Below are 26615 nucleotides of genomic sequence, written 5' to 3'. Positions count from 1 at the left end.
CACCTCACACTTGCCAACATTAAATTCCATTTGCCAGTTCCTGGTCCATTCGCCCAGCCTATCTACATCCTTCTGCAGACTCTCCACACCCTCTGCACAATTTGCCGTTCCACCAATCTTGGTGTCATCAGCAAATTTCAACACCATACACTCCTTCCCTCCTCCAGATCATCTATATAAATGGTAAATAGCTGAGGCCCCAGCACCGACCCCTGGGGCACTCCACTAGTCACCAACCTCCAATCCGAATAGCACCCATTAACCCCCACTCTCTGCCTCCTATTTGACAACCAATCCTCTATCCACGCTAACACCCTACCCCCAACTCCATGCCCCCTTACCTTCTGCAATAACCTCTTGTGAGGTACCTTGTCAAACGCCTTCTGAAAATCAAGACAGACCACATCCACCGGCTCTCCTCTATCCACCGCCCTAGACACATCCTCATAGAACTCCAGTAAATTTGTCAGACACGACTTCCCTTTAATGAAACCGTGTTGCGTCTGCCCTACCAAGCAATTCCCTTCAAGATGCCTCGCAATTTCCTCCTTAATGACGGATTCTAACATTTTACCTACAACAGACGTTAAACTAACCGGCCTATAATTCCCCGCCTTTTGCCTGCCACCCTTCTTAAACAACGGCGTAACATTAGCTGTTTTCCAATCTTCCGGCACTTCCCCGGAATCCAGCGACGTTTGGAAAATAGCCACCAAGGCATCCACTATCACCGCCGCCATTTCTTTCAGAACCTTTGGATGCATTCCATCCGGTCCTGGGGACTTGTCCACAATCAGTCCCTCCAGTCTGTCGAGCACCGCCTCTCTAGTAACAATAATGTCATTGAGACCCTCCAGTCCTACCACCTTTCCATTGCTAACACCCGGCAAATTATTCACGTCCTCCTCCGTGAAGACCGATACAAAAAAGTTATTCAAGACCTCAGCCATTTCCCCATCCCCTACCACTAAGTCCCCCCTCTCATCCTCTAAGGGTTCAACGTTCACCCTAGCCAGCCTCTTCCTTTTTATATATTTATAAAAACTCTTGCTATCCTTTTTTATATTAAGCGCTAGCCCAGCTTCATAGTTTCTCCTACCCTTCTTTATCAACTTGTCAATCTTTGTGACATTTAAACCTCTCCCAATCCTCTCCTCGCCCACTACTCTTAGCTACTCTAAACGCTTCTGCTTTTAATTTAACACTTTCCTTCACCTCCTTCGTTATCCACGGCTTATAACCTCTCCTCCTACAGTCCTTTTTAACCATCGGAATAAATTTCTGCTGAGCACCAAGAAAGATCTCCTCAAAGATCCTCCACTGCTCCTCAGCAGACCTACCTTCCAACGCGCTCCCCCAGTCAACATTCGCCATTTCTTCTCTCATCCTACCGTACTCCCCTCTGTTCAAAGGACGCGTGTCCGGGAACCCACTTTCTCCTCCTCCATCTGCACCAGAAATTCCACCATACAATGATCACTCTCCCCAAGAGGATCCTTCACCACAAGGTCCCTAATTCTACCCGCCTCATTACATAACACCAGATCCAAGATAGCTCGCTCCCTCGTCGGCTCCAACACGCACTGTTCCAGGAAACTATTCCGGCAGCATTCCAAGAACTCCTCCTTGAGCCCACCGCATCCAACATGGGTCGACCGATCAATATGTAGATTGAAATCCCCCATAATTATCGCCATTCCATTCCTGCACGCTGCACTTATTTGCACGTTAACAGCCCGCCCCACCTCCAGATCATTATTTGGGGGCCTATAGACGACACCCAACAGCATCTTCCTCCCTTTGCTGTTCCTAATCTCCACCCACAACGATTCCACTTCCTGCTCTTTGGTTCCTATATCATCCCTTGCTACCACCGTGATGCTATCCTTAATCAGCAGAGCTACGCCTCCCCCTTTTTCCTCCCGCCTATCCTTCCTAAACACTTGATACCCCTGGACATTCAGCTCCCAGTCCCTGTCACCTTGCAGCCACGTCTCTGTAATGGCCACCAGATCATATCCATTTGTGCCAATCTGTGCCACCAGCTCATTCACTTTATTCCGAATGCTTCATGCATTCAGATAAAGTGCCTTCATCCCAGCCTTCACCTGGACCCTATTTGCCAGAATGCCACCAACCATACTCACGCCCCCTACTCCCTTTATTATTGGGACATCCTCGGCCTCTTCCCTTACCTGTACCCTCTCCTTAACTTTAGGCCCCGTAATGTCACCTACCCTCGCACCCTCCCCCCGCACTTAGTTTAAAGCCCTGTCTACAGTCCTATTTACACGATTCGCCAGGACTCTGGTCCCAGCACGGTTCAGACCAACCCCATCCCACCTGAACAGGTCCCACCTACCCCAATACTGATGCCAATGCCCCAGAAATTCAAACCCATTCCTCCCACACCAATCCCTGAGCCGCTCATTCACTTCCTTAATCTTATCAACCTTACGCCTGTCTGCACTCGGTTCAGGCAGTAGCCCAGAGATAACCACCTTGTCGGTTCTACTTTTTAAATTCCATTCCCAGCTTTTCATAGTCCCTCCCCAGATCCTCAGTTCGCATTTTGCCTACGTCGTTGGCACCCACATGTACCACAACGACTGGATTCTCACCCTCCCACTCCAGGTTCCTCTGCAGCCCAGATGCGACATTCCGGACCCGAGCACCAGGCAGACAACACACCCTTCTGTGCACTTTGTCATTGTGACAAAGGACAGTGTCAATACCCTTAACCCCACTATCCCCAATTACTACGAGGTTCCTTTTCACCTTCTCTTTGCCTATATCCTGCATCTGCATCACTGTACTGTGTGCAGTTTGCTCACCAACCTCACCTCCCTCGTTCTCGTCCAGACTGGAAGCAAGAACCTCAAACCTGTTATGCAGATTGAGAGGCTGAGGCATCCGCTCCCCACCCTCCTTCCTCCGCTCAGCAGCCCCCTCTTGTTCCTGACCCTTAGAGTTAGCCAGTCTAGGGGGGGGTGGATGTCTCTTGCACCCCATTGACAATGGCACCCTCTCTCCCCCTGATGAGCCTCAGTGTCTGAAGCTCAGAGGCCAGCTCATCTACCTTGAGCTGGAGCTCCTCCAGCAACCTGCACTTACTGCAGACAGGGTCACTGGGAAGGACCCTGGGGTCATAAGAACATAAGAAATAGGAGCAGTCCTCCTCAACTCCGTTCTAAACCGCCCCCCTTTTATCTTGAGGCTGTGCCCCCTAGTCCTATTGTCTTTTTTGAGCGGGAAGAGTCTTTCCACCTCTATCCTATCCATCCCATTCATCATCTTATATGTCTCAATGAGATCTCCTCTCATTCTTCTAAACTCTAACGAGTACAAGCCCAGTTTATTCAGCCTCTCCTCATAGCTCAACCCCCTCAACTCCGGTATCAGCTCCTACATCATACAGAAACAACACATCACATGCCCCTCTATTATTCACTGTAGTAATATTGAAAATTTCAACACGAACTTAACTGGCCCTTTTTCTCCCCAGCCCTTTTGCTCCTAAGCCCTAGTAGCTCACTCTGCTTCCCTCTCACTCCGCTGCCCGCTGTCTACACCAGGCCTCCTTTTAAACCTGGCGCTGTTTTAAAGCCTGCTCCCCCACAACTCCCTGCTATCCACTCCCTTAGAATTCTTAAAGCGGTAGATACAGAAAGCCCGCAATAATGCTTTTAAATGATTTAAACAGTTCTACAAGGTAAGTTCTTACTATGAAAGTGCTTTAAACTTATTTAAACAGGTTTTTAACAGGTAATTTCTTATCTGTCTCTCTGCTCCTTCACTCGTCTGCTCCAGCAAACAATGGCAGGCATAAGAGACTGTTAAATAAAAGCCCATAGTGTTAATGATAAGTTCATGGATAGAGGATTAGCTGACTGGCACAAGGCACAGAGTGGGGATAAAAGGATTGCAGCCAGTGACTAGTACTGTGCCTCAGCAATTGGTGCTGGGACCACAACCTTTCACAATATACATTAACAATTTGGAAGGAGGAGCTGAAGGCACTGTTGCTAAGTTTGCAGATGATACAAAGATATGTAGAGGAACAGGTAGTATTGAGGAGACTCGATGGGTCAAATGGCATAATTCTGCTCCTGTGTGTTATGGTCTTTCTGATCATATCACAGCTTGGTATGGCTCCTGCTTTGCCCAAGACAGCAAGAAACTGCAAAAGATTATGAATATAGCCCAATCCATCATGCAAACTAGCCTTCCATCCATTGACTCTGTCTATACTTACCACTGCCTCGGCAAACCAGCCAGCATAATTAAGAACCCCACACACCCCAGACATTCTCTTCCATCTTCTTCTGCCAGGAAAAAGATACAAAAGACTGAGGTCACATACCAACTGACTCAAGAACTGCTTCTTTCCTGCTGCTGTCAGACTTTTGAATGGACCTACCTTGCACTAAGTTGATCTTTCTCTACATCCTAGCGATAACAGTAAAATTACATTCTGCACTCTCGTTTCCTTCTCTATGAATGGTACGCTCTGTCTGTATAGCATGCAAGAAACAATACTTTTCAATGTATACTAATGCATGTGACTATAAAAAATCAAATCAAATCAAATCATTGCTCAGGACATGCCTTGACCAGAGTCAGCCTGCCTAGGTTAAAATTTCAAACAATACTTGGCAGTCAGTCACCATTAACTGGTGCATATCCAAGGCAATGCCTCTGCCAAATCAATCATACAGTACAAAGTCGTTGTTTCCCTAGGCATTGGTATTCTTGTGATGTCCTAATAAATGCAAGATGAAAACCTTTGACAAAATGTCTTTTTCAGCAATAATAAAATTTAAAAACTGAAGTAATGCATTTTGGAAGATCCAATGCACATAGGAATTATAATAAATGGTAGAACTCTTAGGAATATTGACAGGCAGAGAGATCTGGGGGCACATGTCCACCAATCACTGAAAGTGGCAATGCAGACAGATAAGTTGATCAAGAAAGCATGCAGCATACTAGCCTTCGTCGGTTGGGGCACTGAGTACAAAAATAGGCAAGTCATGCTGCAGCTGTACAGAACCTAGTTAGGCCTCATTTGGAATATTGTGTACACTTCTGGTCACCATACTACCAGAAGGACGTGGATGCTTTGAAGATGGTACAGAAGAGGTTTACCAGGATGTTGCCTGGTCTGGAGGGTTTTAGTTATGAGCAGAGGTTGGATAAACTCAGTTTGTTCTCACTGGAATGGCCGAGGTTTACAAGATTATGAGTCACATGGACAGAGTGGATAGTCAGATGCTCTTTCCTAGGCTGAAAAATCAAGTACTGAGGGACATAGGTTTAAGGTGTGTGGGGAAAAGTTTAGAGATGCACGAGGCTAGTTTTTTTTTACACAGAGGGTGGTGAATGTCTGGAATGCACTATGCTGGGAGGAGGTGGGAGCATGTACGATAGCAGCATTTAATGGGCAACTAGACGAATACATGAATAGGCTGGGAATGGAAGGATACGGACTATAAAGGCATATAGCTTTAGTATAGGTAGGCATCATGATCAGCACAGGCTTGGAGGATTGAAGGGCCTGTTCCTGTGCTGTACTGTCCTTTGTTAAACAAGAACTATTAGAAGTCCGAGAACCTTTATGTACCTACAGATAAGAAGTTATTTATTTGAGTACCTTTGTTGTAAATGTTGGATTGCATTAGGCTCAAATGTAACATTTTAAATGAAGCACATAACACAACTGGCAAGTGTACAAATATTGCTCAGTGCAAGACCAGTGGAGTTTAAAAAGGAAACAACAAAGTCATGTTGGTCACTAGTAAACATATTTATTAGAATAAATAATAGTTAATGTTTCTTAAGCCATGCATACACTAGGACATTTGTTCTTTCGCAGGACTATTGTCTCAAACTCCCAGTTTCTTTTCAACACCCATGTGACCCAGTACTGGATCTTTAAATGGCTGGATCACCTTGGCAATCAGTTAAGGAAATATTTTTAAATAATGCATGAAAAGTCTGTTAAGACTTGTGATTGTAACTATATTTCTTTTTTTAATAAGTAAAGGTAGGAATTATAAAATGGGAAATTTCTTTCTTCTCAAAGACATCAGATGCAATACCTGTAACTTGCTATATATTTTAAGAAAGAAAAACACAGTTTAACTTGTGTGCTATCAAACTGAAAGATATTAATACTTAGGAAAGAAATTCTTAACATCATAACTACTCTCAATGAAGTAAAGCACTGATTAGCTGCAGAATCAAGTTCTGTTATGCAGACACCTGTAGTTAATCCAAAGAACAAAACAATGTTTTCCATAATCCATGCAAGGTATCCTAATCCATGAGCAGGACTTGCTGTTCAGCATCAAATTGCATTCTTGTCAATTCACACTTAATAGGAACTAATGTACATTGCAACTGTCTGAACTCAGTTGGGGTTAGATTCAAATCCAGCTCCTAAAGGTGGATCTACAATTTCTTGACCTGCCACACAATCCCTACAAGAATGGTATACTTAAAACACCTTCCTGCAACACACGGTACAGCTAACAATATACCAGAATATAAATGAGGTTTTATGGAATATTGCCTGTCATATCTCAACAATTCTGTTACAACCTTTGCCTTTTTTTTAGAAGAGATTTGTACTTTATTTCTTAAACACCTAGCCATTTGTCCGATAGCTATATTACTTAAAGACTGGACTTGGACATCAAGCTAGAATCCTATGTTACTGACATTTACATTCTAATGACATTGCCTACTTTAAGAACGAGTAGTCTCAATCACAACACCTGGAGGGGAATAACCTTGACAATCCCTCTCCTATGTATGTTAAAGAGCACCCCCTAAAGTAGTGCTTAAGGAACTGATCTCACTTTTATAGAAATGGTTGCCCATGGACTCCTAGCTGGAGTGCACAAGAAGAACAGCAATAGGAAATTTAGGTGATTGCTACAATATGATGCTCCCTGAACAATGACAACACAGTGGATTCCAAGAATACCACTATGTTGACAATGATAGCAAATGTATCTTACCATGATAATGGAGTTTGAACTGCTTTAAACTCCAGTAACTGTTGCACTATTGTACAAGGAAGTTTGCTTAAAATGGTGCAATGCCAAAATACTAAAACCATATTGCAATACCATGCGATCTGTTCTATCTTTAGAATACTTCAGTTAGTCTGTTAGTGATAATGGTTCTTGTGTTTATTGCACTGAGATTTGCCCAGCAAAGTCAATTAGAATAAATTACAACTTGCTACACTACAACTATAATTAACTTTCTAAACAAAAGGCCAACTTTTTGCTCCATACTGCTTCATCTCACCTCGAGTGAGGTGAACTACATAGTCCAATTATTTCCTGCATAAAATCGTCAAAACTTTGATTATTACCAAACAGCTCAGGGTGAGGCAACTCAGTTGTCAACACACTGTTTATATGCATTAGTACCAATGCAGAAATTGTGAAGGGAGCTGTCAAATGCATCTTTGGAATCTGACAGGTGCTTCAGAAGATTTACAGTGAAATGGAGCTGCTACATCACTGTTACAAGATAAAGATGCAAATGTGCAGTTAGAGTCCAAGTTATAATCAAGATTATTGTTTAAATTATCCATTTAGAAAGGGTGATTCAATTTGAAATACACCCATGTCTAAAATTCTATTAATACTAAACATATTGTATTCGATCTTAAATATGAAAAGAACCATCTAACTTGCCTTTTTCTGGTAAGTCTCATTAGAACTGACACTACCCTGTGTAGAAGAACAAATATAATTTACACAAAATGTTTGGTTCAAATTGAAAGCAGATTCTTGGAGCTCACTTTGCTGCAATTTTCATTACCAGCTAGGTTTAGTTGCAAAAATTGCATCATGCTCTTGATGCCTGAAGCTTTTACATTTTACAGTGTTGGTGACACAGTTTCAATGATTTATCTACCATTGCTGTGAGACCAATGTTAAATTTATAGCCTTGCTACGAATTTCTACAGAATATACTGAATCAGTTAATAATTATTTCTAATATAAAGTTAAGGGTATTCTGAAGAAATTCCGTCATGTTACAACTACAATAAGGTGACCCATGGTCTAATTCTGGCAAGAGTGATCTTGTTCTTATATACTAGAATTAGGTAAACCGCTTGATAGGTTGGTTCATTCAGATCTTTGTCAATTAGGACAGGCCCATGACCTAAAATTAGCACATTGGGCCAGAGAAGAAGCAGAAGAGCACGGTGGCATCATTCAACCAAACCGGAGATCAATGTGGTCAAAGGGAAAACCTTCAAGTGGCTGAAGTTATAAAGGAAGACGTGGTTGGAGATGAGAAGGAATGTTATATTAGGTCAGCAGGTTCATCAGAGAAACATCTTGGAGGGCAAACATCATCAGCCACTTCTTCAATAACTTTCCCTTCATCATAGTTAGGATTAGGGCTCAATGATGATTCTGCGGTATTCAGCTACACTTAGAACTCTTTCAATAAATAAAGCAGCCCATCCCAGTCTGCAGCATGATCTAAACAACAACCAAGCAAAGCTATCAAATGGCAGATAAAATCTGAACCCTGTAAATGACAGACAGCAGCAACATTTGGTCAGAACCAAGACGTACAAAAAGTCCCAAAATGTTTCATGAGGATTATTCAAAAAAAAGACACCGTACCAAAGGAGTTATGTTAAAAGTAGGCAAACAAAGGTTTGATCAACAGAATGTGTGTTAATGAGGGTAGTAAGGGAAGGAATGTGGGGATACAGAGAGGGAATTCGAGGGACTTGGATGTAGGCAGCTAAAAGCACAGGCACCATTGTTAATGGTGGGGAAAGGAAAAATACACAAAAGTCTGAATTCCCAGGACTGCAGAGCTCAACTGGGAGATCAGGAGCCAATGTTGATCATCAAGCACAAGGGTGAAGAGGGCTCAATGCTAAACAGAATGAGTTTTCAATTAGGAAAAATCTACAGAGAATGAAACGCCCTTTTGACAATTGGCATTTTGTGGGCCTCATTACATTAGACTAAATAATAGTAATGTTAGAATAACTTGGGTCATTTACATATTGAAGAAATTGATTCCTGACCATTACTGAATTGTATTTATAGGCTTGCAAGGTGAAAGGGAAAAATAAAATCACATTATCAATTGTTCCAGGAAGGCAATTCAGTGCAAAAGGAACTCAGGCCAATGTGTACGCTTCTTATGATACACTGGTCAGTGATTGCATCATTATAAAATTATCCGCATCCTTCTGAGAAATAGTAGTCAATATTACACTTAACTAATTAAAGGAAACTTCAAGTTAATGCAAGACACTGCAAGTTATAACCATAGAGATTTCTAGTTACATCTATCTGGCACCTCAGTTGATATTATGCAATAACAAAATACTTGCTTTGATAAAGATATTGAGAAAGTGAGAGCATATACATTGTCTAGATATCAAAACAATTAATTATGTGCAAGTACTGGTAGCAAACGCAAATGGACGTGCTTGTAAACATTTTTTTCTCAATGTTCAAGTGCCAGTTACAGTCCAAGATTATTTTACTGTCTGCTCATCTGTCTGGATTCCTCACATTTATTGCCCAATTATAATTTCAAACGAATATCAAGTTATGAACAAAAACATTAATGCATTTGCAATGTTTTCTGAAAATATTCTTGCACCACTGAGTTTGCTTTGCAAGAGTTCTGTACAAAGACGTGAATCTCACCTTTTGCCACCTCAGTCCCCACTCTTGTGGGAGGATGAATAAAGTAGGTGAGAAGTATTGAGATCAATCCATTACAAGCAATTGCATGTATCCTGGATTATGACTCAAGAGTGGAGCTGTGAAATCTCTAACTCAAGGCCTTAAGTAACTGAACAGGTCACATTGCCCTAATGCTATCCCTGGGTTCAATGGTAACATATTTGTGTTCCTATGTACATGAGAAATAACCACTGGCTTTCATCAAACATTTTAGCAAAAATTTCACATTTCAAATGAAGGTTAACTTCTTTCCGACAAAGTCATCAAGGGAAGGATTTTGGCCTTGCTGGCATCAGACATCTCAAGTAAGTACATTGCATAATTAGGTGCATCAAGCCCTCCAATTAGAAAACTAATTTTCAAAACATCTCTGGTGACAGAAAGAGTTTTGCCTCTAGATACACTCAACACCCTGAAACTTAGTGGTGTTCTGCAGAGTGTAGATGTTTGGGGGTTGCAGGGGGGTGGGTGGAGGTGGTATAATTTTCAGATCTACTGTTAAATTTTATTTATTCTCACAGTCTACTTGTGCTGCAGTGCCACCATCTGTTTGAAGGAATCATTAGCAGTTCAGTTTCTCATTTTCCTCAATAGTACTTCAAAGCACCATATGGAGAAGTAAAATCTTCACAGAATACAGAATTCAAGTAGTCAACCAGTAATATTTGTACTCAATATACAGCTAATTTATGTCTTCCATTGCATTGTAAGGAACAGATTTGATATTTTTCTTTAAGCTCAGTCTTTTATGTACCTGCATTAATATATTAAGTATATATTAACATATTAAGATCTATACAATTTAGAACACTGCAATAGTAACCAGAGCATTTGTCAGGCTTCAATAGTTATCATGAATGCTAAATAATTAAAAAAGAAATATACTCCCTTTGGTGAAGTCATTATTTCCAAATTATTCACTTTTCCTTCCATTTAATTTTGATGACTGATTTTCAACAGAATTATTTGTCTTTTCCCATTCAGAACAATGCGCTTACTTATCTCAGCCTTCTTGCTTCCTGCGCTCATCATTTTCCAAAGAATAGATTACACAACTGCTGGAAACTCTGATCTTGTGTGAAGGCCCTTTCCTAACACAACACACAAATTACATTTGTTATATAAATAGTACTGACTGAATCACAGTGCAGAAGAGCAGTATTAAGGAATCTCAATTCGCAGTAAAGCTGTATAGAAGTACAACTGGCTGAGTTCTCAATCTCAGCTACACTGCTGTAAAGAGACATTTGAACCCAGCGAAAAGTGTAAGACCTTTGCATCTCTCAATTTGTCAGTAAATGATTAAATGGAGGACAGTCAACCCAACCCCTCAGCTGTAAGGATGTAGTAGACTTCTATATTAAATAGCATAGCGCACGACCAAATCCATGGCTGCATTGTTTACTCAATTCCAACTGACCAAGGAGTAGGGGTTGGGGGCAGATATATATAAGCAAAGTATCATGATCAAAAAAATGAAAAAAAAACTTTTGTCATAATTACATGAAGAAAACAATGTTGCAGGAGAAATAATGACTTCATTCACAAAGTACGATTTGCCTTCAGTGGTTTTGAGGACCAGTGCAACTTCTGCATCAAATTGATGTCGGTCAGCCTGCCACTTTCTTCAGTAAATTAACTATTGTAGAGTTGTAAACAATTCTCCAACTCTGATCAATATTCACATTTACAGGAACACTGCTGCCCATGTTAAGAAAGGTGTAAGACTGCTCAAACCTCAAGGTCACAGGCAAAAAAAATTATACATTCTATCCTGATTATAACGTGTCTGAGAGCCAAGTGGCATGCATGGTGTTGCAACACTCACACTACAGTACAGCATAAAAAGAAACATGAAAATAAAACAGAGTTGGGTTTCACTGGCCGTGTAATAGACAGCATTGTGATTGAAACACTTAAGGCAAGATGGGTACATTGAGTTAAAAACCAAAATGGTTTCAAATGTAGGAGGAAATGGACTCAGATGTACAGAAAACCTTCTTCATATAAAAACAGTCACAAAATGGTATTTTCTATGTTTTAAAAGACCTAAAGAAACCAATACTGTGTTGTGGACTGGGCAAGGCACAGGTGTATGGGAGTCAATCCTGCTAACTGCCAGTGATGTTTCTCCCTGAGCACGTCTTGGTTATTCCGGCAATTATTCCACGTGCTTGTATTTTGTGAATAGATTGTAAAGCACCCTCAGCGTTGACTTCAGGTCCAAGTTTACAATATCTGATGAGAAAATATGCAACACACAGTGAAAGTTATAACAAAGATAAGCACTGCAAATTCACAAAGAAAGATCAAAAAATGATCTGGAAAGGAAAGATCACAGGTTAGTTGTTTTGCACACTGCAGAATATCCCCAGGGAATGGAAGAATGCAGGTTTGATCCTTCCTACTTAATTGCATTCTAATTTATATTCTTGGCATGTAACATACATTGAAAAGAGTGAGCTTACAACTGATGCCTCCACAAAAAGAAAAGAGTTGGGGAGTCACAACCAGATGCCGTATCATTTTTTGTAGTTAACAGAAAACAAGCATCACAAGGAATAAAACCAGCAGTGGCAGGTTTTTGGTCCATCGGGGAGTTTGCTGTTTGCGCAGAGTGCAGTATCAAACAGACTAGCTAATAGTTATAACTTGCACGCAGCCTGAAAATTTAAATATCAAGCAGCATGAGATTCAAATCTAACCATGCAGTGAAATCTGATGAATGCCTGAACTGATGTACAAATTAATGTTGTACAAACTCCATTCTGTAATCAGTAACTACTGCCATGTCCCATTATTTCTATTTCTTTGGCAATTTGACACTGGCCTCAAATTGTGCTTGACAGCTACAAATATTAAAGAATTGTTCAGTTGATGTGAGATCTGTACTGAAAATTGTGCTTAAATTCAAAGGTACCTTCTGGGCGAGCCTTTGGTTTCTTAAGTCCTCCATCTTGCATGAGCTCAAAGGAAAAAGCTACATTGTGAGCCTACAAAAATAAGTATCAGTCGGGTTAGTCCACATAATTAAATGCATCAAATTGCAGTTTAAGTCATCAAAAGAAATAAATTCTATGAAAATAAATCACTGATCAACATGTAATTCACAACTAAGTCCACTCTGCACCTGTATATAGCTCCCAACTCTCATAGTGTTCGCTGTGTGAAAAGTGAGACCCAGTGAAGTTGTGTTCTACCTTCATAGAACCCTATTGAATGCAGCTTCCTTTTCCTTGAAGGAGTCTACATTCCCTTTTCAAATTTCTACCTGTAAGCTCTGGCAGAGTACAAAATTCTTTACTTCCTCTGAATGATAGGTGCCCTGATGAAAGAAACACTTCTAAAGTACACTTCTAAAGCCTTTCTTATCAAGAGTTGGTAGGAACATAATCCACTGTTCCTATCGCCACACTATTCATTTAATTTAGGTATCAAACTAAACATTTTGCAAATCAAAATTGAGGAGTTTCCTTCGTCAACTGCACATCTTCTCAACTCAAGTCTGCATCAATTTAATTGGAACCCAACTCTATTTGAGTTTTTCATCTCTTCCCTTATCTCTTTTTAATTTTTTTCACTAATTTCACTGAATCTATCTTTCGTAATTCTATTTTGTTTTTCAATTCTGGTCTGTTGAATTTAGTCACTAATGGTCTGCACCTCCTCAAGCCCTAGGTGCCTAGCCAATAGCTGCTGACTTTGCATTAATTCCTTGCATGCTCTGCTATAGCTGATAAATCATCATTTCTCAACTGCTCTAAGTCTGAGCATTAGATCCTTTGCTTTAGCAAAGATACTCAGATTTTCCAACAAAATATAGCAAAAGCAAATGTGAAATCTTGTCTATTTAAATGTTGGAAAGTTTCAGCAAAGTCATTTCAATCTCTCTTAGATCAGATCATTCCGGATTCAAGCCTCCAATTTTGTTAACAATCCCCGTGGGAATTCATAACCCAAATTTACTGAACAAGAATTGACATTCAATGGCATTACTATCACTGAATTCTTCCACTATTAACATCCTTGGGGGAGCAGGTGTTTACCATTGACCAGAAACTGAACAGGACTAGCTATATAAATACTGTGTCTACCAGATCAGGTCAAAGGCTAGGAATTCTGAGATTGAACTCACCTCCTGACTGCCCAAAGCCTGTCCACAAATACAAGGCACAAGTCTGGAGTTTAATGGAATATTTTCCACTTGCCTGGATGAGTGCAACTCCAACTGCACTCAAGACGCTTGACGCTATCCAGAACAAAGCAACCTGCTTGACTGTTACCCCTTCCCCAAACATTCAATCCCTTTACCAGCGACAAACAATGGCAACCATGTATACGATTTACAAGATGCATTGCAGGAACTCAGCAAAGTTACTTAGTCAGCACCTTCTAAACCCATGATCACTACCATTTAGAAGGACAGGAGCAGCAGTTACCTGGGAACACAAACATCTGAAGGTTCCCCTCTAAGGCACCTTCTCAAAGGCAATTAAGGATGGGCAATAAATGGTGGTCCAGCCAGTGACACCTATATCCCATTAATGAACTTTTCAAAAATGGAACATACCTGTTATCTTCACCATCTTAAATTAATAAATGCTCACCATTCTCAGGTACATTGATTTTATGCATTTAAAGAACTAACCTTCTGTTCAAAACTTTCTGGTGTCAGATAAAAGTTGTAGAGAGGAACAAAATAATCTTCAAGAAGTCCCATTAGCAACACTAAGTATACACCATCTGCAAACTGATATCAAAGAGGTATATTAGAATAATAGCACTTCTGCTTTTTAAACCAAAGAGCTAATTAAAATCACCCCATAAATACTTATCATTCTAAAAATCAGCACAAGTTATCTGATTAATATGGAACAGAAATGAACAGCAACAGAATACTGAACAATACTGGTTGTGGAAGTGGGGCTCAAATTGGAGGGTGACCTATATTAGCTGTATAGAATGGGTGCAAAGCAGTTTACAGTCTATGGATAGCATTCTGGTCAGACAATACCATGACTACTGCATCCAGTTCTAGGGCCAACACAGAAAACCATGAAGTCAGTGCAGGGAAGAACCAGGATGCCATTCCAGTCACCAGATTGCACCATGAAGAATCTCAGGAAACTTGGATTTTTCAGCCTTGAAAGGATGTAACTGAGAGTTGGTCAGATGTAGAGGTATAAAGAAAATAACAAATTCTATGTGGAAATGCTAATTCTGAACATTATTTCTCTATACTGATAAGAGAAAGAGGAACAGCTTCAGATTATTGAAAGGCAACTAAAGATCAATATCAAGAAGTTTGTGTTCACAAAAGAAGTCGTCAACACTCTAAAAAGACTTCTGAATAGAACAGAAGACAACATAAAACCTTGCCTTCACTGAATAGCTAGATAATTCAGAGGGCCTTTTGGGAAGGATGCTCCAGGACAGTCAAAAAGGCCACCTTTACCTACATCAATCTTATGAAATTAACTTTTTTGAAATATGTAATAAACGCAAGAGATATTCACACTGGCATGAAATTTTCCTGATGCAGCATCATTTGGTTCAAAAATTGCTTCTATCGTATTTACTTGAAGCATTCCATAATATCTAACCAAACTAAATCACGAGACTTCCACAAGATTATTTGTAATTTTTGAGAGTAGGGCTGGCTGACAGGCTGGAAGACAGTAAAGAAAGACTGAACTCAGCTGTTGCCTCAAGGAACAGCAGACAGGTTGGGAAGCTGTGACAGTGGTTCCAATAAAGATGGAGATATCGATTTAGAAATTAGGTTTATTCACTTCAATATGTGATTCATAAAACATAAATGTTACCCATCTAGCAATTTAACTAAGTGCCAGTGGTACAGTAGAGGACAACGTGAATGGACACTTTAACTAAACCGGTTCAAAATGACACTTTAGACATCGACAACAAATATCATAAGGTGAGCCTCATATAAATCTGCTCTGCATGCCACTTCAGACACAAAATAGTGGGTTTGTATTTGCTGGATTTTGCCCTTTATGTAGCTCCAGCAGTAAACATTATGACAGAGTGAGATTATAAATGAGCACAACAGTTCGTCAAACCTCTGACTTTAGGATGAGAGAAAAGTGATAAGTCAGCCTTACAGCGATTGTGTTTACGAACAAAATTTAAAACAGTTTGTCAAATACTTTTTTCCCATCAAGCTGATGCCACATAATGGACAACAGTGTCTACCAGCACATCCAGGGCTTTCCTTCAAATTTCGAAGTGAAATGAACAATTACCACAGTCACAACTGTTTGTACTCTATCAACATAGAATCACCAAGAAATGGCACAGAATGAGTTACAGGTCTGGACTTTAAGAGTTGTTTTGTAAGATATTTTCAAATGAGGATCATAGATTGCAGGCTCTGATACATAGGGCAACTAATGAGCAAAACTGTTTCTCATGATTAACAAAGCAATTATAAATAATGTGCACTATATTGGTGATAAATGCTCTTCTGAGTAATAAATTACAGTAAGTGCACTGCTTTACAAATGAACTGAAAACATTTCTTAAATATTTATACCTGTGTTTCCAGTTCTGTCACCTCCAGGTTGAGCTTGTTTAGATGTTTATTAACAAATGTGATAAGTGACTAGGAAAATAAAATCATGAAAAAGTTAAAGCTCATATCCATTTTCATACCAGTCAAGCATCTCACGAACTGGTGCGTAGCTGCAGCCAGAAGAAAATTATTGCAAAGTTTCATGATAAAAATTTAAATAAAAAGCATGCGAATTTTGTTGGCCACAATTTGCCCAAATTATACACTAAATGGTGAGATTATATATGTGGCATTTCATAAAACTATTGGATTAGGTTATATACTTTGATATGACAGTTTGCAAAGTACCATTTAAAAGAAGCATTGCCCCAAGTAAGAACACTGTACATGAACCCCCTTTATGTTCTTTATTCAGTCTCTAACAGGCTCCTATCTATAAAGTGTATTCATGTATTGAAATACACCTTTGTTCAGTTTTGAAAGCAAACACATAGGCAAGCATACTCACTAATATGCAACAAGAAAGATTTATACAACACATACTTCTAAACCATTTGGATTTCTGGCTTTCATAAATGACTAAAATTCACTTAAGTAAGGTATTCAGCAATGAGAACAGAGAAGTTATAAGTCTGACCCTTGTCTGCATTGCTTTAGCTAAGTGGAACACAGTAACCCTGTGTATCTCTAGATAAGGAGGGAAGCAAAAGAAATGGCCAAAGTGATCACTTCTGCCTATCTTCCAGTGACCTTCTAGATGTGATGATGATAGGCTTTACTGCCTAGACCACCCAACAATGTTTATCTAAAGCTTTCTTCTTAAACCAAAAATAAATTCCCAATTAAAATTACATGTTTATTTGGGGCTTCACAGCTAAATATTTAGTCCTTACAAACTCACTCCTTTGCAGGAAACATCATTGCTTATTCATATTATGGATTTATTAGTGTGTAATAGAAAAGGATCAAATTTAACTTTTGGCAGTGAAAGGGTTAATAAACACACAAGTTTAAAAATCGCACAAACTGCTATGGTGTTCCTGTAAAATCCTTGACAGAGAAGCACTAAGGCCATTAGTCTGGGCATAACTCATTAAATCAGATATCTATAGCTAGGAGATAGGGAGTGACCTGTGAGCTGGGCTATGATAATTCGTAGAATGATGTAGTAAATTTTCAGGCTGATTGATATTATATTGATGCAAGCTAAAAGTGATTGCGATTGGTTTATGCCAATTACTTGTAATCAACTTTGAAAACTATAATTGCCTATGTATCTCAGAACACACCACTCTGACTAGCTAGAAATGTGAACTGTAGCTTTTCAGCATCCTTGCTATAGCCTGCATTAAAACAGCTGTTAAAGAGAACTCTGTGACTTGTCTGGTTACCCAAAGGGTAAAGATATGATCAATTATTGTAATCAAAGCCTGCAACAAGCAATTATAGTAAACTGACATTAATGGATGAGCTGTCCAAGCTATTTTTAAAATTAATTTATGGGATGTGGGAGTCATTGACCATGCCAACATTTTTTGCCCATTCCTAATTGCCCTTTAGAAGGTGGGGTTGAGTATCTTCTTGAACAGCTGCAGTCCACGTGCTGATAGGGAGGGAGATCCAGGAACTTGACTCAGTGACAGTGAAGGGAATGGTGATATATTTCTAAGTCATGATGTTGAGTGGCTTGGAGGAGAACATCCAGGTGACGGCACGATCACACGTCTGCAGACCTTGTCCTTCTAGATGGTGGTGGTCGTGGGTTTGGAATTTCCTGTTGAAGGAATGTCAGTAAGTTCCTGCAGTGCATCGTGTAGATGGTACATGCTGCTGCTCTGCATTGGTGGTGGAGGAGTGAATGTTTGTGGATGGGGTGCCAGTCAGGTGGACTGCTTTGGTGTCAAGCTTTTTGGAACTGTACTCATCCAGGAAAGGGGAGAAAATTCCATTGCACTCCTGATCTAATGACTTGAAGATTGTGGACAAGCTTTAGGAAGACAAGAGGCAAGTTACTCACTGCAGGATTCCTAGTCTCTGACTTACATAGAATCCCTACAATGCAGGAGACCATTTAGCCCATTGGGCCTGTACCAACAACAATCCCACCCAAGCCACACCTTGTATTTACTCTGTTGATTCCCCTGACACTTTGGTGCAACTTCGCATGGGCAAACAACCACAGGGCGAATGTGCAAAGTCCGCATAGACACCGGAGGCCAGAACAGAACCCGAATTCCTGGCGCTGTGAGGCAGCAGTGCTAACCACTGTGCCACCACAGCATTTATATGGCTAGTCCAGTTTAGTTTTTGATCATCAGTAGCCCTCAGGATGTTGATAGTAAATGAGAGGAATTGTTTGAGGGGTAGAACAGCCCTATTGTCAGTAGATTCTGCCACCAGCAATTAAAAATTAACAAGAGGGTATTAATCACATTTTAGCCAGTCTGTTAATCGCAAGTTAGAGTGTTATTTCAGAAATTCAGACATTTCAAAATCCATTTAGGAATTTACCTTCTTAACAACACTGAGCTTATCAGGTGCGTGGTCGAACAGTGTATCAAATGCATCTCGCTCTGAAATAATAAATGAGAATGCAATTGAGTTATTCTAATTTAGAAACTTTCAGTCCAATTTTCTCCTTATTTATTCTCTCTCTGGGATATGGATGCAGCACCGGGCACTAATTTTAAAACTCATTTGCTCTATATGGCCTGTTCATTCCAGCGCACGACCCTTTTTACTGTGGGCCTGCATACATGCATTACTCATTAAAAGGAGGCAGCCTGCGCAGTGCCTTTTTACATAGTTCCTATGGAGTAGAAATTGCTAGGCATCCACTGGGATCTCATCCAAGTGTCACTATTCAGGTGTGATCGGGAGAGTCAGAAACATAGTTAAAATTTTTCTTCATCTGGTAACATGTGCATTTTTGTTTAATCAAGGATTACTGCAGAGTGACCAAGAACTGGAACTCTCAATTTTAACCCTCCCTAACCCAGGGAAACAAAATTTTAAAATCCTTACATGGGCTTTGATAAGTGCAACTCACTTCCCAAGAGTGGAAATCAAACCTGGAACCTCCTACCCTGTGTGACTCTAAGGTGGAGAATTAACTTCAATGCAAGTGAAGGGGCTGTTGCGGAGAGGTTTTGAATGAGGAAAGGCTGGATGAGTGACCCATTATTGTACCCCACAAGAAGTTCTTGATTTGTGCTGTACTGTCAGGAGGGAATGCAGATTGAAGGCTGCACATTAAACGAAATAGGCTGGTAGGTCAATGATCATTCAACTATGTACATACTGGAGCAAGAGTGACACTGATTTCAGTGTGACAGTAGGCTGGATAATTGACCTCTGACAGAGAAAACATGACTGCCTCATCCAGTACAGCAAAGTTTTATTTAATTCTTTACTGTAATAGAAGGAATCTATTCTCCAAGATATCACTGCAGGAATTCTTTAGTGTCCCAGGTCCAGTCATCTTCAGCTGCTTCATCAATAACCTTCCTCCAATATAAGGTCAGAAATGGGAAAGGTTGCTTAGAATTAGCGTTCAGTACCTTCCCCTACTCCTCAGATTTGAAAGCAGATCCCGCTAATTCACAGATAGACCTGGACAACATTCTGACTTGGGCTGATAAATGGCAAGTGCCACTCTTGCTTCAGTATGTACATGGTTGAATGATCATTGACCTACCAGCCAATTTTGGTTAATGTGCAGCCTTCAATCTACATTTCCTCCTGATGGTACAGGACAAATCAAGAACTTGCTGTGTAGTACAATAATGGGTCACTCATCCAGCATTTTCTGATTCAAGAATGTCAAGCTCTTGACATTCAACAACATTAGTATCACTGAATCCACCACTATCAATATCCTGCGCATTACCATTGAACAGGAATTTCACTGGCCTAGCTATGTAAATACTGAGCCAGTCATGCATTGGGAATTCTTGTGGTGAGTAACTCACCTCATGACTTTCCAAAGCCTGACCCCCACAACAAGGCACAAGTCAGGAATATGATACAGTGCCTCCCAATTTCCTGGATAAGTGCAGCTCTGGCAACCCTAGAAGCTAAACACCATCATAGACAAGACAGCTTGCTTAAATAGCGCCTAGCCACTGCCTTAAACATTCACTGCTTCCACCACTGGGTACACAGTGACAGCAGTGTGTACCATCTACAAGATGCACAATTTGTCAAGGCCCTTTGACAGCACCTGCCAAACCTGCAACTCCTACTATCCAAAAGGACAAAGGCAGCTGACACATGAAAGCATCACTGCCTGCAATTCTCCTCTAAGTTACTCACTATCTTGACTTGTGACTATTGTTGCTGTCCTTCACAGTTTCTAGGTCGAAATCCTGTAAACCCCCTCTAATTGCGCAGTGAATTGAACTGCATCACATGGAATGCAAGGCAGTAGCTCACCATCACCTCGCAAGGGCTTTTAGGGACGGCCTTGCCAGCAATGCTCACAGCCCCAGAATAAATAAATCAAAAGTAACTCTGGCCTTTTTCAAAAAAAGGGAATTGAAGACTTACGTATTTATTCTCATCATTTCTATTTTTATAGAGCCAAGATACCACATTGATATTCTGCAATCCTGTACATTAATCAGCTCTGGTAAGAAGACAGTGGAGGACTTCATATCTCCATGATGGCTGCCATCATTCTCCTGGGGTTGACAACTCATATTGGGGTATATTTGCACAGGTAACTGATAACTTACACAAGTAAACTCTTTTGGTGCAAATCTAGACATAAAAAGTGAGGACAGCATTATAACTGAACCTACTTCTGTCATCCCCTACCCTGAACTCACATACATGCAGTTTCCAGCAGAGGTCACTAAGCAGCATCAAGAACGTGAACTTTAGCGGAGATCTACTTGGGCAATTGCTGTAATCACACTCCTGACTTCCCCAAATGAGATCAAATCATACAGCATGGAACAGGCTGTCCTGCCCCATACAGATCTGTACCACAAAAATGACTGCATGTGCCCACTGTGTGATTGGGAGAGCTTTTTTTTAGTTCAACGAGAACCAGGCAGTTATACCACATTACTGTGTTATAGACTGGCTTGCATTTAGCTTGTGGTATTTTCTTCAAAATGGTCTATACATGATTAAAGTATGTTACTAATCTCTATGGTACATCTCTAGTCAGGCTTGCTCCTATAGCAAGACTTCTTTTTAAAGAAATCCTACCTACCACCAAAGTCAGGGCTCCTCATGTAGTTCTTTGATTTGAGTGTTAGTGAACATCTGACTTAAAACTCCAGCAATTTAAAAAAAGACTGCCTTTCCAATGAGGATACAATGCCACAATGCACTAAAAAAATCAACAGAATAAAACACAACTATTTGGTGCTTCCCATTTTTTGTGCAAGGATCGCAAACTCATTGACTTCTTCACTTACCAAATCTCCCCATCATCATCCTGCAATACAGAATAAGACACACCAGTTAAGAATTAGAACCAAATAAACAAATGATTTAGCCGTCTTTCACTTATGTCAGAATTAGGGTCAACTTTTAAAGACTTGCGAATAAGATCAAGTTAATAGATCTAACTTTGTCCTAATCAACAAAATCTGCATTATTCAGAAAACAATGACAATTGGGAGAATAGGTGCAGTTGTAACATGGAATCAATTAAAACTTGGAACCAAACACAGCCACTGAAATATTGAGAATGGATTATATATTGTCAGCACCTTTCTAAAAAATACTTTTGACGCTTTTTCACATCATGCCACAGGGAAAGGGGGAGATTAAAAGGTGTTATTAATGTTTATCTGTGAAAACGATATGTAGAGAGAGTGGACTCCTTATTTTGGCGCACCAAAATATGGAAATACATCCATATCCTTATCTTAGCCATCTATCATTTGTATAATACAGCTGTCCCCATCACTTCCAGGCCCGACATTTCAATCCAATTCAGATTGATGGGATATTTTCTCACTTCAATGGCTCTAAGTGCAGTTAGTTTCAATTTCTCATAAGCGCAGGGCCGCAGATCATATCTGAATATGGAAGGCAGTCTCACTGAAGCAAACCATACAGATTGCTGGTGAAGAAATTAGAAATGGCACACAGGCGATGCAGACTGTTTTTATTTGAAGCAGAGTACAAACAGCTGCAGTCGACATCAGACAAGCTGCATCTAACCTGGGGATGCAATTTGTTATTGAAATGACCTTCAAGCATCTGACAAATTTGCTTCAGTGGGATCTAGGAATTCATGTCCACCCATTAGCTGCAGATAATGCTCTTGTCTGGAGTTGAGCATGCTGGATTGACTGCCAGGCCAATTCTGTACATCAGTCCTTGTTAAAATAAATACAGTCACTTCAGCACACGTGCAAGTCATCCAGATAGCTAACTTCAGAGTGGCTGAGGAGGGAAGGAAATCTTCCTGACATGAAAATTTAAATTTATCAACTGGTAAAACTTATCTTTATGATACCTTCTGAAGAATGTCAGTCAGGAAAGGTGGAGGGGGACACATTGTTGTCCTTTAAACAAAAGGGAGCCCATTCACAACAATGCGAAAGAAAATGTTTCTAAGACAACCTCAAATCTCCAAGAAGGTCTGCTTTATTAACCTCAAAGCATGGGAATCTGATGCCCGACCACGACTAAAATGGTGATTCATCAAAATGGTGTCAAGTCCTTCAAATCTCACTGAGAGAGAACAGTGACACAGACACAGAGAAAAGCAACAACCTGGCACTACCTCTTCTGCCTGACAACCAATATCCTCATTGTCAGAGAGATGGGGCTAATAAACCATTTGCAAAACCACAGTCAACAACAGCATCTCACTTCCACAAGAAAGAATCAGCTTTGACTGCTGATGCATAGATGGGAGAAAAATGTGGTTCAAAAGAAGAAACAGGAGAGAAAGGCTCTCCTGTTTTACTGATTAAGTGAAAACTTGAAACAAGCTAGCCTGCAGCAAACAAGCTGGGCTGTTAATCTGGTCATTATTCTCAGCAGATAGTTAACACGTTCACATGCTCTATACCCATATCATAACTGCTTGAGAACTTTATCAACTTCACTAAAAAAAAGATGGTATTAAGAGTTAGGGGATACTGACCCACCAGGCAGTGGATGTCAATTATAGCAGACATATTTGGTTGTCGGTACATGAGTGGTCTGTCAAGTCATGACCCTGATAGATAACAAAATAATGGAGCTTTTTCCCAGCTTGTCAATTCCACTATTGCCATAAAATTATTGGGGGCAGGGGGGATAAAGAATTCCAGAGGAATTTGATCCTCCATTTAAATGATTTGTACATAGTTGTTTCACTTTTGCTTTTATTTTTTAATAAATCCATTCAGCACTTTTTGTCTCAAGATATACAATCTATGTTGGCTGTGCCACAAAGAGATTCAGAGTAGTTGTTGCCAATGAAGTTGCTGGGAGTCTGCTACATTATTTCTGATGCAAGAAATTTTGAGATCGCCCAAATCTCCTTGAAATATTATTTCAACAACTTGGGGATGGTTTCAACAATACAAAATGAGTCTAATCTTTAAACAAATTCAACTCCTAGTGGTCATAGTGCAGCTTATGTTTTTTTTCCTTAACTATTCTACAGCATTTGATTTTTATTTGGGACAAATGGCAAATTTGACTTACTCTGTTGTGCTGGTGAACTCTTCTGTAACATGTGATGTTTGAAGTATGCCCTCCCGTTTCTGGAACACAGTAAAAAAAAAAGTCAATTAACCAGCGGCAAATTCAACTTAACCTGTTCAAAGTACACCACACTTCTATATCATACTCAAGTTGACAGTTTGTAATGAAACTATTAATGCAATTACACAATTTTAATACAAGTACTGGGAAGAGGAAATCTTCCTTCTGTAAATGAAAATGTTTCATTGTTGGAACTACCTTGTAATTTTTAAATCTAAATTTAAAACTAGATTTGGGATCAATAAATGTCTTGTTGTATTTTTTTCCCTCTCCCTAATACTTTTCAAGCTCTTCAGAATTTCCAAGAACACAAGTGGTTTTTGTTCCATACCTCACCTTCAATGTAACAATTAGTCAGCATGTGAAACCTCTCACCAATCTACTTACAGGAACTGGTCTACATGGTTTTGTTTCTGGAATACAGCAGTCAGTGGGGGAAAGGGGGGAAGAGAGATAACTAAAAACTGCCAAAGCACTAATTTTTCAGTGAGCAGTTAAATAAAATTTCTAACTGACTTTTGTTTCTTATACACCCAGTCTGCCACTAGATTTCTTATTACAACAGAATTAGGCAGCACAATGGCACTGGACAGCACAGCACTTAGCACTGCTGCATCACAAAACTAGGGATTCAGGTTTGATTCCTGGCTTCGGTCATTGCCTGTGTGGAGTTTGCACATCCTCCTCGTGACTTCGTGGGGTTCCTCCAGTTTCCTCCCACAGTCCAAAGATGCGTGCGTTAAATTGACTGGCCATATTAAATTGCACCTTAGTGTCAGGGGGATTAACGGGCCAGGTGCATGGGGTTGTAGGGATAGGGTCTGGGTGGGATTGTGGTTGGTGCAGACTCGATGGGCTGGACAGCCTCCTTCTGCACTACAGGGATTCTATGATTCTATAAAAGAATTTTAAAAACATATTCTATGAATAAACCATTGCCACAGAGTACTGCAGAGTTGAAATATCTGTTAAAACCTGGATTTGAATTTGGACCTGAAGAGATTAAACCACTATCAGTATGGATTTCTTCGTCAGGCTGCCGGCATGCTATTCAGGGTAAGAAGTCTCACAACACCAGGTTAAAGTCCAACAGGTTTATTTGGTAGCAAATGCCACTACCTTTCGGAGCACTGCTCCTTCGTCAGGTGATTCGTCTGACCATACAAATAGGATCAGATGCTCATTCATCCATCTCCACTACTTCAAAGCTATTTTTTGTTTTGCATTGCTTGTCCTTCCATTTTTTAACCAGAGTCCTGTTTTATTTTTAAATTGTGTTTAATCCCTTTTCAAGGATAATATCCCCACAGTGTTTTCCCAGTTCTGGCTGCAGTCTTTATAGTACTTGTTCAGATCTACAAATCCCTAGGGATCAAGCTAGAGGTGACAATCCTATTGGTTGTCAGTTATGGTCTTCTGATCAAGTATTAGCAAATCTGCTGGCAGGTGATGAAGGTTCTGCAGCAAGCAACAGTCACTTTGGAGATGGGGTCTGCTTTCTCCTCATCCTGAATAGCACTGATGTGGAGATGCCAGCGTTGGACTGGGGTAAACACAGTAAGAAGTCTCACCACTTCTTAAGTGTTTCTAGGGTTCTAGGAAGAGATGCATCACTGGAAACAGACTGAAGAAGTATATTTCATAACCAAAATACTGCAAGGACTGGAAATCTGACAAAAATAGAAAATGCTACGAACATTCAGCAGATCTGGTGGCATTTTGTGGAAGGAGGAACAGAGTAACGTTTCAGCTCGACGAACATTCATCAGAAAAGTTAGGAAATGTTACAAATTTTAAGCACATGAAAGAGATAAAGGCGGGAAGTATTAAAAGGGGGAGGTTTGTCATAGGGTAGAGGATAGGAGAAATTAAATGACAAAAGAAATGTGACCAGAGAAAGTTTGAACAGCAGACTGATTGTTAGGAAAACAAAGGTAGTTTATACTTGTATGGGTAAACATCAGAATAAAGTATAGTTTTAAATGGGTTCAATTTAATGTTTCTGTGCCCACAAGGGTAAAACCTATAGTTAGATTCATGCTGGACATATGTATCTGTGGGGGTTGGTTCAGTTCCAACTGTGCTTCTATTGCTTTTAGAGGGGTCTATGGCATGAAGAGTAAATAAACCAGCAGTAGTTGCTTGGAACTGGGGACCTCGTTAGATAGAAAAGCTTTTATGTTTTAGTTGGATATATTGCAGTTGAAGTCAAAACACCAGGCAGTGAACATCTCTCACCTTTGCCAGAAGAAGGACTAGACAGAACAGAGGCTGGCTTCCTAAAGAACCAGATACTTTCCAGATAACCAAGGAATTGGGAAAGAAAAAAACTTAAGAAATTGACCTTAAGAAAACAAAGGCCTACTGTATTGTACAGAGCAACTCAAGGAAGAGTAAACAAAGTGTTCTGATTAAAGAGACCATTACAATAACTAAATTTAATGTGGGAAAGCAAACTTTAAAGGTAAGTCAAATGTCTGATGCTGTTTTAAAGTCTGGGAATCGAGAGTTAAAACAATTGTGAACAGTTTGTACAGCAGTCAAGACAAAGAAATCCTAAAGGATACCTGGATACTTGATCCACTGTTAAAGCATTGTTTAAG

The 26615-nt window shown here is 40.1% G+C and overlaps 1 protein-coding gene across 4 annotated transcripts in view; it reads right to left on the bottom strand.

Annotated features, from left to right (window-relative positions):
* Window positions 1-5796: 5796 nt before the first annotated feature.
* parvb (parvin, beta) overlaps window positions 5797-26615 on the bottom strand; it is a 66211-nt gene continuing 45392 nt past the window's right edge. For all 4 annotated transcript variants that reach the window (XM_080190834.1, XM_080190835.1, XM_080190836.1 and 1 more), the window contains exons 7-13: window positions 23953-24011; window positions 21717-21736; window positions 18799-18860; window positions 16309-16377; window positions 14401-14502; window positions 12673-12745; window positions 5797-11990 (exon numbers count right to left, since the gene is read on the bottom strand). In XM_080190834.1, the coding sequence (XP_080046960.1) occupies window positions 11914-11990; window positions 12673-12745; window positions 14401-14502; window positions 16309-16377; window positions 18799-18860; window positions 21717-21736; window positions 23953-24011 (462 nt within the window). In that variant the 3' untranslated portion in view covers window positions 5797-11913. The remainder of the gene's footprint in view (window positions 11991-12672; window positions 12746-14400; window positions 14503-16308; window positions 16378-18798; window positions 18861-21716; window positions 21737-23952; window positions 24012-26615) is intronic.

Source organism: Carcharhinus amblyrhynchos, chromosome 6 (assembly GCF_965287045.1).
Source record: "Carcharhinus amblyrhynchos chromosome 6, sCarAmb.v2.hapA, whole genome shotgun sequence".
In the NCBI taxonomy this organism is placed as follows: Eukaryota; Metazoa; Chordata; class Chondrichthyes; order Carcharhiniformes; family Carcharhinidae; genus Carcharhinus; species Carcharhinus amblyrhynchos.
The sequence above is the reverse complement of the archived record's forward strand: the minus strand, read 5'-3'. Positions and strand labels throughout refer to the sequence as shown.